The 13419-nt window shown below is 34.9% G+C and overlaps 2 protein-coding genes across 2 annotated transcripts; one reads left to right on the forward strand and one right to left on the reverse strand.

The window, feature by feature from the left end:
* The first annotated feature begins 1163 nt into the window (after nt 1-1163).
* ear (ENL/AF9-related) lies at nt 1164-7237 on the forward strand. The gene is made up of 4 exons (XM_012359353.2): nt 1164-1372; nt 1540-1838; nt 2083-2348; nt 2588-7237. Exons 2-4 carry the CDS (start codon nt 1700-1702, stop codon nt 4421-4423), a joined length of 2241 nt encoding a protein of 746 aa, XP_012214776.1. The 5' UTR covers nt 1164-1372; nt 1540-1699; the 3' UTR covers nt 4424-7237.
* Nucleotides 7238-9351: 2114 nt separating this feature from the next.
* Nucleotides 9352-13085, reverse strand: Tm2 (tropomyosin 2). The gene is made up of 7 exons (XM_012359361.2): nt 12926-13085; nt 10647-10934; nt 10446-10579; nt 10188-10376; nt 10024-10099; nt 9815-9947; nt 9352-9729 (listed from the first exon to the last, which is right to left on the reverse strand). The coding sequence occupies exons 2-7, from the start codon at nt 10884-10886 to the stop codon at nt 9647-9649; spliced, it is 855 nt and encodes a 284-aa protein (XP_012214784.1). The 5' UTR covers nt 10887-10934; nt 12926-13085; the 3' UTR covers nt 9352-9646.
* Between the last annotated feature and the right edge of the window lie 334 nt (nt 13086-13419).

The raw sequence follows: 13419 nt of genomic DNA on the forward strand, positions 1-13419 counted from the left end.
ATAATACAAAGAATGGAGAATTAAAAAGAACAAAGGATGATAATAGCAGTATAACAGAGATAAAATGTGAAAAATTTGTAGAAAATGTCAGGAATTTTTGGGACAAATATGAATTAGAGATAGACGATAGTGAGCAAGATAAAGGACAGACAATAGAGAGGCGATAAAGTGGCTATTACACGGACTAAGATATATAGATACAAAAAAATAAAAAAAATAAAATAAGATCTCGTGCAACAATAGCAAGTTAAGGCAGATCGAGCGATGGAATTGTGCAATGAGCTGGAAGAAAATAATGACAGGAATATGGCGGAACCACTTCCATCACTTCATTCTATGGGCTTGTTCGTTTTAGCTGCACTGGGGTAGCTCTGGGTCTGCTCTAAACAAGATAATACAGGACAAACTATTTATCTGTCCTGTATTATCCTGTGTAGAGCAGACCCAGAGCAGCCCCAGGGTTTGTTCGTTTTAGCTACACTGGGGCTGCTCTGGGTCTGCTCTACACAGGATAATACAGGACAGATAAATAGTTTGTCCTGTATTATCTTGTTTAGAGCAGACCCAGAGCTGCCCCAGTGCAGCTAAAACGAACAAGCCTCCAGTGTAGCTAAAACGAACAAGCCCTATATCTTGCAATAAGGATGGCCGATGGTCAGTCGATTAGTCGATGTTCGATTGTTTTTTCTTCAAAGAATCGATTATCTTTTTAATTTTGTTATATAGCGTTTTCGAATAAACGAGGTTTGAACGATCTAGGGTTGATCAATCACTATTTTACTATAAATGCAAGTCTTTCATTGGTGGAGAGGTTGCAATGACGTCATTAACCAATCTTGGGTCGTTCAAATCCTGTATAATCGAAAACGCTAATAAATTCGATTAATTCTTATGTAAGATTCATACTACATCACAATATTCGATAAAAAAAATTTATTTTATATCGCCCGTTGCAGATGCAATTACAAATTGTCAGTTTTTGATTCTTCTTTTTCCATTATGCTAAAAATATATAAATACTTGATTTATAATGTACATATGTCATTTATCATATGAATTATACGACTATACAAATTACTATAAACATGTCTTTAACGTTTTGTAAATATATTTATGCAGTTTGGTTCATGCGAGTATGCCTTTAGAGGGTTAATTGTTCACCGATAGATGGCGTTTTCAATTTCTATTAGACGGCTATAGCGCGGGGGTACGGGGTACAAGGTTTACACAGGATCATACGGGAGCAATACGGGAGAACGAAGATTGTCGATGATGCCGACGAATCTCGTTGGTGTACCTGTTGATAATCGAGTCCGACTTTGCGCGAGAAAATAGAGATTTGAAGCGAAATTTTGCGAACGACACATCCTTGGTAAGTTACGCACGTGATAGAGCGTCGGTTTCTGCGTGGCGGTTAACATTTTCATACAGAACAAGTGCTAGCAAATGATATGCACTTGAATTTTGCGTGCCGCGAAAATCAGGAAACAAACGTTGTCACTGCCCGATAGTCTGAACTGGATCACAATACTTTTCCAGATACAATTCGCGCTTGATTTGGAGGTCGCGCAATAACTGCTCGGAGCGTCTCTTCCGAAGATGACTAAAAATGTAACAAAACTCTGCGTCTGTTCGTGGAATTAGCCATTCTTTATTATTTTCTTTGTGAAACGGTGATTAAGATTTTTTGCAAAAGAGGATGGCAATACGCATCACATTGGAATGTGGACACACATCTATGTTACGTATGCGCACCACTCCTGAAGGATATACACATGATTGGGAAGTTTTTGTACGAGGAGTGGATAATGCAGACGTACATCATTACATCGAAAAAGGTATATTGTCCATTAATATATGAGCATCAATTTCTTTTACAATTGTATTATTAATATCTTCTTAAGAAAGTAACACAACTTGTATATTTCATTCTTTCTCTTTCTATTTACATTGCTTATTATATTATCTTTGATAATACAAGGAATCATAATATTTTTGTCATACTTTAGATTTTATAAACAAAATAGATGTTGCAAATATTGTTTTAATATTTCTCATACAATGGCAACTTTATATTTTCAGTTGTATTCCTTTTACATGACACATTTCGGAATCCTAAAAGAGTATTAAAAGAACCACCGTTTGTTGTAAAAGAATCTGGCTATGCCGGCTTTATGCTGCTAATTGAAATCTATCTGAAAAACAAGGATGAACCAAAGAAATTTCAAATATCATATGATCTTCATCTGCAGCAAAGTGGTCCCCCTATTAATAATTCCATACGTCACACAGAAATAATTCGTAATCCTTCAGATGAGTTTAGGAAGAAATTATTAAAAGGTGGAGCTGTAAGTATAATTTAATATAACTAAACTTTTGAAGATTATTATGCTACAAAATCAAAGCATGCCTCCTATAATATATTATGTGATAAATGTCCATAAGAATTTGTTAAATAAAAAAAAAATTGTAGCAATATATAGTGTAGAATTTCAATTGTAGCAATATGTAGTGCAGAATTTAAAAAAAAATATATATATTTTTGAAACATTACATAATTATTTCTGATTATATATAATTATTTCAGGTTGTAGTATCAACCAGGGATGGTTCATTAGAAAAGAATGATGCGAAAGCATCTACAATGGTTGGCAAACCAAAATTAAATGGCAGTGAGAGTAAGAAACATCGCGTTGCTGAATCTAAAACTTCTAATTCGTTTTGTGACTTGTTTGGCCCTCCTATAAAAACGGCACCTACAAAAATATCACCAGACAGTAAAAAGGCAAGTCAGTCTGATAAAACTTCTGTTCCTAAACCTTTAGCTGTTACTGAAAAATCAGATAAAGTGGAGAAATTAATAAAAACAAAAGAAAGTCCTCATAAAGATAGTAGAAAGGATAAGGTAGATGAGAAGAAGGACAAGAAGATTAGAGACAGTTCTAAGGATCAATTAAAAAATAAAGAAAAATCCAAGAGACCACCTAGTCCTGGAAATAAAAGTCATTTGAGTCCTGGGAGCAAGAGACCTGTTTCACCTGTTGCTACGAAGAAGCTACCGACTCCTCCACCATCCATAAAGCGACCTCTATCTCCTAAGTCAAGGGAAAAGGAAGTGAAAAAGATTGCACTAGAAAAAGAAAAGGATAATAAAGAGAAGGACAAGGCAAAAAATAATTCTAAGAGTGAAGTGGATTCCTCCAAGTCTGAGAAAAAGAAGGATAAAAAGAAACACAAAGACGATAGGGACAAGGAAAGGAAAGACAAATATAAAGAAGCAGAAAAAATTAATGTTAAGGATGTTACAAAAATAATTGAGAAAAAACCTGAAAAAGCAGATAAGATAGATAAGTCAGATAAGGAGAAACCTCAAGAATACAAATCATCGTCAAGAGATGGCAGAAAATCTCCAAAACCTTCGAAAGAAATTGATAAAGTGAAAGATGACAAAACAATCAAAGTGGAAAAATTAGAAAAGAGTGAGAAGTCTGAAAAAATAAAGGATGGTAAAAATGACAAAGATAGGCAAAAACACAAGCATAAAAAACACAGAGATAAAAAAGATAAAAGAGATAGCAAAGATAGAGATAAAAAGGAAAAGAGGGATAGAAGTAAGGAAAAACCAAACATATCCTTACACGTGTCCTCTGCATCAGGTGGGAATTCATTGTCCCTTTTAACAGAGATTCCAGAAAGAGACAGTAGCGATTCGGCACCTTCGATAGACGATGATTCGTTATCCGAAAGTAAACCTACGATCAATGTGAAAAAAGAAACCGAACACGCCGTACTGTCCATTACACTCGCAGAAACAGCAAAGCCACTTTCTCCTGGCATATCAGTGGAAGTGAAGAAGGAGAAGAGTGATCGTAGCAGAAGAGACAAATCTAAAGGAAGTAAAAGTGAGGAGAGAGAAAGTCGAAAGAGAAAGAGAAGCAAGGAAGACAACGAAGTTTCGGCGAAACGCGAAAAGGCCAGAGGTCATTCAACATCTCCACCTTTAGAGCCGGTTTCATCGAGCCAGTCTCCAGTTGCAATAGACATCGACTCGCTCCACCATTCAGAAAAGGATGTGAAGAAGGAATTTAAGAAAGAGAAGGAGAATTGTGTTGATTTGATGGAACAAGTGATAAACGATAAAGACATTGAAACCGATGCTGAACAAGTGGCTCCGGATTCAACGAATAGTACTGATGCGGAGATCAGTGAACCACCGCTGCTTTCCGAGGATTATGTATCTCAGCTCAAAGATTTGCAACAAAAAATAATGACGTTACAAGATAATCAAGAGTTGCAGAGAGTTGTGCAAGTAATTGCGGAGACTGGTCAATACGAGATCACCAAGAAGACATTCGATTTTGATCTGTGTGCATTAGATCGTAGAACTGTGCAACGGCTTCAGCAGTTTTTCTCTGCATCGTGACCATCTGTAATATAAGGCATGACATATTAACTTATATATACAATTTTTAAAATTATATTATGATAGTACAAGAAATTTTTTAGTGGCAAAAAGTAGTAATACATGAGACCCCAGAAGAACTTTGCAAGTATATTTCCAGTTTGACTGCAGTTGATAGCTTAGAGATGTACATTGCAGTAACTTATGAGATGAGAGACTAATGATAGTAAGTATAATGCGATATATATATTTCCTGTCTCACAAATTTTGTTTAAATATTATTCGCAAGTTATTGCGAGATTCTAGCAAAAATCTATCTTTAAAGTTTATCAACGAAACTTGATGGCTAACTGCTATTAACAGATTATCAATACTGTAATTGTGCTTGAATCTAATATCAATATAAGTTAAGTTGACTGCTAACAGTTTGTTTATTGAACGGCCAGCTAGTAGAACTGACAACCAATATTAATTTTAGCTAATTTTTCTCAAATAGACTTTCTAGTTATTTCTAATTTATTATAATTTGTTGATAATCTACCTAAAATTGTACATTCTGCTTAAGAAAAATTCATGGAGAATTTAATTTAATCTTCCAATTCTGTCTAAGTACTAAAAAAATAGAACAGAGCTCCTAATGTTAGTATCATGCCTAGAATTCGATATATGTAATAAACATATTTCATCTTATAGCGAACGTCAACTATACATGTTATCAATAAAGATTTAGCGCATTGTTATCATATAGAATACTTTCAATGTTTTTTTGGGGTACTTGCAAACATGTCTACAATGCATTTATATTATATTACATGAACAAGAAAGTTGATTTTATATATAGGGTGACTTATTATAATCTATGAATGAATTTATCTTTGAAAGTATAATCAACATTCATTAAATAAAATTGTATATTTTTGAACGTCAATTATATATATATTTTTTAAATCGATTCTTCTCATTATTGGAATAAGGAAATTATTTAGATAAAAAGCAGCTAGAGCTTTAGAGCTTGAATTTTCTCATAAAACTTTGCTACTACATAATTATTATTGTTAGATTGTTTAAGCATAATGATCATGTACACTAATTCTATTGGAAAATAATCAATCATTTTGCTAAAGATAGTATTGGCATTACAGTAAGATTAATTATTATCATTGAACGATAGTCTGTTTATTTACTTATTTTTAGATTGTGTTTGCGATAATCTCTCAAGTAATATTCACGTTAAATTTTGTTTAATTCAATTTAATAACGAATGTCGAATAAAATGCTACAAAGAAATCGAGATATGTTCCGAACTATTCACTTTTCAAATACCTTATTCTAATACTTTTGTATTCAGAATAATGAGAAGAATTGATTTACGTTAAAAAATATACAATTTGATTAAAACAACCGAGTTAAAATATTCGAAACGTTATTTATCTTTAACACAAATACATGCACCATCTTCTTCTTGAAACAATTTAATCCTATGTGCTATTTTTACATATGTATACATATACATATCGGTGCAACGCGTTCGACGACGTTGTCCGATGTCTAACTTCACAACTTTTCTATCTGTCCACTATCTTTTTCTGAGATCTCTAGTACTTATTCCTTTATTTATTTCCTCTTTCCAAATCTTTCTAATTCTACGTTTTTGTCGATCTGACACCCATTTCATAATGATTACTTTTCCTTATCTGAAATACTTTCAAAGATAAATTTATTATTAGACTATAATGAGTCATCCTGTATAACATATGTATCATTGTTGCACTGATTTAGTGAATAAGAATTATTTAATCATAGCATAATGCATGTGTAGCATGCATAATGTGTGCTTTGTAATATAAAACACACGTTTTTCTTCTTTTGAAGTAACGCCTTACTGGTTCACTTATTTATATCAAAACTACAACATATTTATTGAGTATAGGTTATACAAATATTGTAAACTAATACTTGCGTTGAATACAGAGACGGCGAATTTATGATTATGCACTAATATAGCGTGTATTGCGTATGTATTATGCATATAGGAAATGAAAGAGTTACATGATAACTCGTGTGATGTTAAGATATATTCTGTAAGATATACATTGAAGAAATTCTTTTTCCAAACATAATATTTTCTACTTGCAAATTGTATTGTTAAGCTACACCAAAGTTATATGTCATACTGACAAAGCTATATTGCTATTAGATTGATCTGGCTCTTTATATTGATCGATGGCAATTTGATTATATCGTACTCAAAATTAATAAACATTGCAAAACGTATGCAACACATCATTAACATACACAGTGTCAACTCTTTCTCCGCCTTTCATTGTTAGCTCTTCTTTAAACTAATAATAAATTTTGTGCTAGATAAGACTGGCGTACATACAGATTGTCACACGTGTAAACTTTTCTCTTCGATTTTTACTTCGTAATATTGAATCTGTCTAATCCTCGTAGCATTGGGAATGTGTAGTACAACAATACACACAATTGTGTATAATCCTGTATAATATCATAGACCAGTCATAATGTTACGTGCAATTGATACATCAAATATTCTAATGTTCTCATAATATTAAAAATAAATAACAAAGAGTGTATATTATATATAAATTAAGGCACTATGTATAGTTTTGCAGTGTGTTATTCATAAGAATGTTAACGGAATGTATGGGAGACGTCAGCGGTTATATTTCAAGAAGTATGTTCGTTGTCAATCGAATCAAAGGTGTGTATGTGTTATGTATGCCTGTCGAATAAAGTGAAATACTCAATGTTATGCCGTTCGGCATACATTGTCGTAATAAAACGCAAATAAATGAAACAGTGTTTTTTTAAGTGACGTTACATGCAACATTATCGGATTCTCTCTCTCTCTTTTCTTTCTACTTTTTATAATTTTATATATATATACACACACATACACATGTAATAAAATTATCTTTGAAACTTTCTCATTTTTTTCACACATTCATAAACTAATGAAATACTTATATTTCTCGTTTGATGATGAACATTAAAGTGTAAACAGATATATTCTTTCAGAAAATCATCAGCAGAATTTTACGTTTCTTTAAACACTTTCATGAATCAATCTTTATTTTAAAAAATTTGTAGAATAAAATATTTATATTATCACTTGGGAGATATTAACGAGGAATCTGCAAGTTAAATCGATTACATGTGTAACTTGTACGTTTATAAATTGAATATCAAAGTGGATGCGGCTTTGCTATATTGCTGAAATAAACTAACTCAGCGGACATTATTGTATTTTCAACTATATATAATGGATTACTGCATAACATCACGGTTTAATCAATATTATATTGTTATACAAATTCTGTATTTATATTTTTTTAACACTACTTTTAACTTTTTATACATACAATTAGTGTAAAATTGGCGATAAAATTTTTAGACTTATTGAGAATGTATTAATTGCAAATATTTTTGACAATAGCACCAAAGCGTTTTTTTTGTCTAATTAAATAATGATTAAATAATGAAGCTATTTTTTATATATCTCAATTGAGAGATAGATGAAATGAGATAAGACTAGATGTAGTTTTTAGATCTCTTTTTCAGATTCGTCAATGGACGAATTTTTTGTCATAACTTTGCGAATGAGATTTTTGATAAATATATTAAATAAAATACGCTTGTGCTATTGATGATTGGATAAATTTATTGCAATTATGTTGTAACTTTTATGTGGATATTTATATCTAAAAAATAAGTAAAATGTACACAATATGTCTGAAAAATAACGGGATTGACACTATATTAATTCGGACACTGATCGTATACCATATATGTAAAAATTGTTCGTTTTGTTCAAAGTATACTTCTTCGGATTGCGCACGCTCAGCTAATGCATGAATAAATTTCCGGAGGTCTAATTACGAGGAATCGCCTCGAGAATCCTCGTCACGGCTGTTTGGATGACTCAGTCGTCATCGTAACGAGTCCCTGTTAGTAGAATTTTGCGTTTTGAAAATCGTAGTCGTAAGAAGCTAAATCAAGTGAATACATGAATGATCTTTACCGCTAATGAGCCGCTGCTATTTGTTTTTTAGCTAAAGTCTCACGTACAATCGCGGGATACTCTGTTAGCGAATATATAATATATAATATACTCTCTGTTAGTGTATATTAAGCGCATTTTTACGATAGTGATATGCTCTACAGTGTCCATCGTTGTTGCACAATTATGAAGTTTTTTTTGTAATTAGAAATCCATATCTTATTTATGTACTAATTTGCGTTAAATATAATTATTTAACATTAAGTTTTGATATATCTAATAATGAAGATCACATTTTGTATGTTGTGAGTTGAGTATCACATGTCCATCATATTTAGCGCTGCATGTACGGATTATTGTCTTTTGTAATTATGTTTGAGGAGTGATGCGATGTGCATGAATAATAATTTAGTATGAAATTCGATTTGCGTTTAAAGCTTATTTGACATGTTATAACATGTTATAACATGTTATGACCAGTTATAACATAATATTTATTAATTGCATATTCATAATTACTGAAATTATTGTTATGCATTTTCGTGAAAAATATTTAGATCGTTGTTATAAAGCTCATAAATGCACAAGGATTATGCATTCTAATAATCCTCATTTACATGTATATAATAGGCGATTAGATAACAGCGTGCAGAACAAAATGATCGATAATTGGAGAATATAGTACAAGACAAAACCGCTGGATTTATGTGCCATTTGATGAACGCGATATGCACACATTTATTAAATATATTAAAAAATGAAATCATTGTGTTTTTAAATGTTCTTTAATATCTGTAAGTGTGCTAGATTAATGTTTGAAGCTTAAGGCGTATCTTAGGGTGAATGCAGTGGATGTTATTGTGGAAAAATAATGTGCAAAAATATCATTTCCTTGTTTAAAGCAGAAATACGCTTTTACGTATCCTTATTGAGTTTATATTACTGTTTATTGAATAACCTTTAATCTTTCGTACAATAATGTAACAGAATAAAATTGATTACGACCCGCTCACGTCGATAATTTCATCTTAATAACAATATTAATTACAAAGATAGCGTGTGATATCATGTCCATGGCATATCTGTTAACCATGCCTTTCCTTTTTCGACAAAGGACGACGTCGAGCTGTAACAGTTTGCACAAATGTAGAATGTTGGTTTCTCGACAAGAAGAACGCAACGATTGTTAGGCATAAAACATAGCGAGATAATAAAGTGATCTAGTATCCTGCCAATTCGGCAAACGTCGAGTCCATTTCATCAGCCAACGACTTGTATCTGTCCTTGTTGATGCCCAATTCGTCTGAAATACAAGAAATGATTTTATTTTCATCGCAAAAAAATTCCATGTACACGAGAGATAAGATATATAAGCCATATAAGTTCACCTTCAAGCCTATCAACCTCCTTCTGGAGTTTCTTGACGGTCTTCTCGGCAAACTCGGCGCGAGCTTCGGCTTCCTTTAGTTTGACTGTCAAAGTTTTTAGTTGGCGCTTGAATTCTTCAACTCGTTGATTGGCCTGAAAATACAAACATAAATTAGGGCGAATCATCCGGATCGATATTTTAAACGAATTTTAAATTTGATTACAATACCTTTTCTTCGGAGACTTCCAAAGATTTCAAGCTGTTGCCGACGACCTTCAATTCTTCTTCCAGCTCCATAACCTTGCTGCGAGGGTAGAATATGTAAATTAAATGTCTGCGTGCACTTTCTACGACTTTGCATTGATATCAGATCGTAACGATCCAGCACTTACGCTTCACCGGATTTCACGCGATCCTCAGCAACTTCGAGTTCGTCTTCAACGAGGGCCAACTTGCGCGACACTTCGTCAGATTTTCCATCAGCGTCTTCCGCGAGCAGGCGGGCCTCTTTCAGTTGGTTCGTCAGCTGGTCCATCCTTTCCTCATCCTGTTGCGCACGATTTTCCAATACTTTGCACATACTGCAATTGCATCAAATTCTGTAACGCGGTACGCGGGGCGTGCACGAAAATGATTAAACGTTCAATTACCGGCTGGACTCGTCAGCGGCCTGTGACGCTTCGGTCAGCTTAGCGGTCGCGGTGTTCAGTCGTTCCTCCGAGCGCTCGAGGTCCTCCTCAATAAGCTGGACTTTGCGATTAAGGGCAGCGACTTCAGATTCAGCCTGGAACGACCGAACACGTTAGAATAAAAATTCGTTATTAATCAAAATGGCGCAAGAAGAAGCGTACGTTGGTAAGGGACTTTTCGCGATCCTCGAGATCCCTGTTGGCCTGTTCGAGATTCTGCTTGTTGGCTTCCAGATCGCCTTCCACCTGAGCTAATTTTTTCGTAAGATCTCCGACTTCCTCGAGGACCTTATCCGCGCGCATATTCGCTTCCTTCGCCTGCCCCTCGCAGGTATCGGCCTTATCCATGGCATTGTCTTTCTCAAGCTTCATCGCTTGCATCTTCTTCTTGATGACATCCATGGTGGCGGCTTTGTTTCGTCGACTGTTTCGATGAAATTACCGAGTATGCTGAAAATGAGTATGCTTTCGTCAAATTCCGCGAATCTTTATGAATGATAATTCGCGCCTTCGCTACACGTTGAAATTTCAGTCTTCTGGGAGCCTGCATTTCGGCTCTTCGAAGGTACGCGTGCCGCAAATGCGATTTGCGAACCATCAAATCCAATTTTCTGCATGCCATAATTCCGGTAGCTGATCACAACGCGTAAGCACGAAGAAAAGCATGCATCGGGGCGTCTACGGAAATAGCATCTACAGCCCGATTCTATAAATATGTGCAGAACGGACGGCAGCAAGAGAGCTCTGATGCCGTGCGGCTCAAGAAGAGGCCAAAACGTAACGAGTGTAACCCAGAAGAACAGGCTTTACTTGGCCGCCACCGCCGACCGACATTCGATCTAACCGACGCGTATTAATAGCATTTTACAAAACTTGGGCGGTTCTCGGTGATTGGAGTCCCCCTCGCGTGAATTTTACGGTTTTACAAGCTATTTCTCGTTTCTCGATACTTTTTACATTCCGCGAACGCATACATTCTTGTGACAGTTCAATTAGATCAATTCACAAAAATGTAATTTATTAAACGTCAGAACATTAAACGTCAGAAATTGACGCGGAAAATAACATTGTAATTTGTAAAAGTGTGCAAATTATTATGCAAATTTTAATAATGCTTGTAATTTTGTAGTCATGATATAAAATAATAATAATATTTGTCAGCACGAAATATTCGAAACAATATCCAATCTAAAACAAGTTAAAGCAGAAATGCTATTAAAATGATAGCTGCATGTAACAATATAATAAGTTATATTGATTTTTAATGTGTAAGCTATCTCTTCAATGCCTGCACATCATATAAAATGATAGAAAATCCAGCGAGCAAGAAGAAAAAAAAGATTTAGCGATTTATTTAAAATTTATGAAAATTGATTAAAATATATTACTTAAATTTGGCATTTGATTTCGAAATATTAATAGCTTAAAAGTCGTCGATGATGGCATCATTTTATTTATTCGGCTGTCAAAAGAACAATTTGAAAGTAATGCGAAGATATTCCAATAAAATTCGCTTCTTGAGAGAGGCGCAAACTAAAGAATTAATATATAGAAATATGAGTATTATTGAAGTGTTATGTTCAGTAAAGTATAATGTAACGAATAAACGCATGCTAATTGACAGTTCAATTGCTACTTACGACATCGTTTTGTGTTAGCTCCGAAAGCAAAGTCTTGAAAGCGTTAGCAGAGTTGTTATTATTTCGCAGCGGTTAAAATATCTTGCAAAGCGGTCCAGCCTTCAATATCATGGGCTTTCATGAATCGAATATAGCTTCCTGTTGTAAGAAGGAACGTCGTCCGCTGCCTAATTAATTGGAATATATAAATCAAATCAGATACAAATATACCAGTTTAAATAGATTCTATCTATTGTATCTATCGCAACATTTGACAAATGTGTACGATGTATATTTGAAATTTATACTGCAATTTTTGAAGCAATTTCCTCCTCTTCAGGATGCATTTTTGTACAAGTTTAACGACACTTCATATTGAAATTAACAACGTTCACACAATACCGTGCACTGATCTTACCGCGATAATTGAATGTGATCTTCGCACAAAGAGTTACATTTTGAAAATACTACTTACGGGTAAGTCGCTAAGCACCAGGCGAATTGCTAAAGCAAATTTCAAAGTTAAAGCTCTTTTAAAGTTTAAGCGCTGCTGGTTAGTTCGGCGTTTTCGGGCGTATCCAATTTATCCCGTTGACACACAGCGGTTTCCGTCTTCGTGGCCACTTCCGTCATTCACCATTCGCTAACGAGAGCTTATTCCACATCGTTGCTACCACGCGTTTCGGGATAAAGCGCAGAAAACAGAGAAGCATACAAAACAAAGAGAGAGAGAAAAAGAGAGAAGGCGAAAGAGAGAGAAGAGAAGCAAAGCGTTTTTATTGCGGAAAAAGAACGCGTTATTCGCGATGATGGTGCACTTACCTTAACCCGAGCGATCGGAGTAGCGCGAGACGAGTATCTGAGCGAGGAACGGAAAAGCTGCCAGACGAAAAGCGCGCGGCGAAAGGACGCATGTGTCGCGTCCGCTGGTGGGGATCCCAAAAATGGCCCGCTGCCGCACGAGCCCCTCGTAACACGTTTATTTTCTGCTCTGGCGAACCCGCGGATCCATCGCGCACCTTCATCCGTCGCTGGAGCGCGACATCGGCGTCGCGGATCAGCACCCGCGCTCCAGAGTTAGCGTTACGACGCAACGCGGCACGGCGGGAGGATGATTGACGAATTATGTTTCATACCTCTCGAAGGTATCCGCACAAGCGCCGAGCGAAGTGCGCTTGCACACAAGTTTCACAACCGCGACATTTCCGTCGGCTGTTTTACACTTTTTTTTTTCTTTTTGTAAAATAGATCCCTCGAGATTGTTTCATGACAACCTTCTCGTAACATTTAATACAATAATCCGTAAACTTTCATCT

Source organism: Linepithema humile, chromosome 1 (assembly GCF_040581485.1).
Source record: "Linepithema humile isolate Giens D197 chromosome 1, Lhum_UNIL_v1.0, whole genome shotgun sequence".
NCBI lineage: Eukaryota > Metazoa > Arthropoda > Insecta > Hymenoptera > Formicidae > Linepithema > Linepithema humile.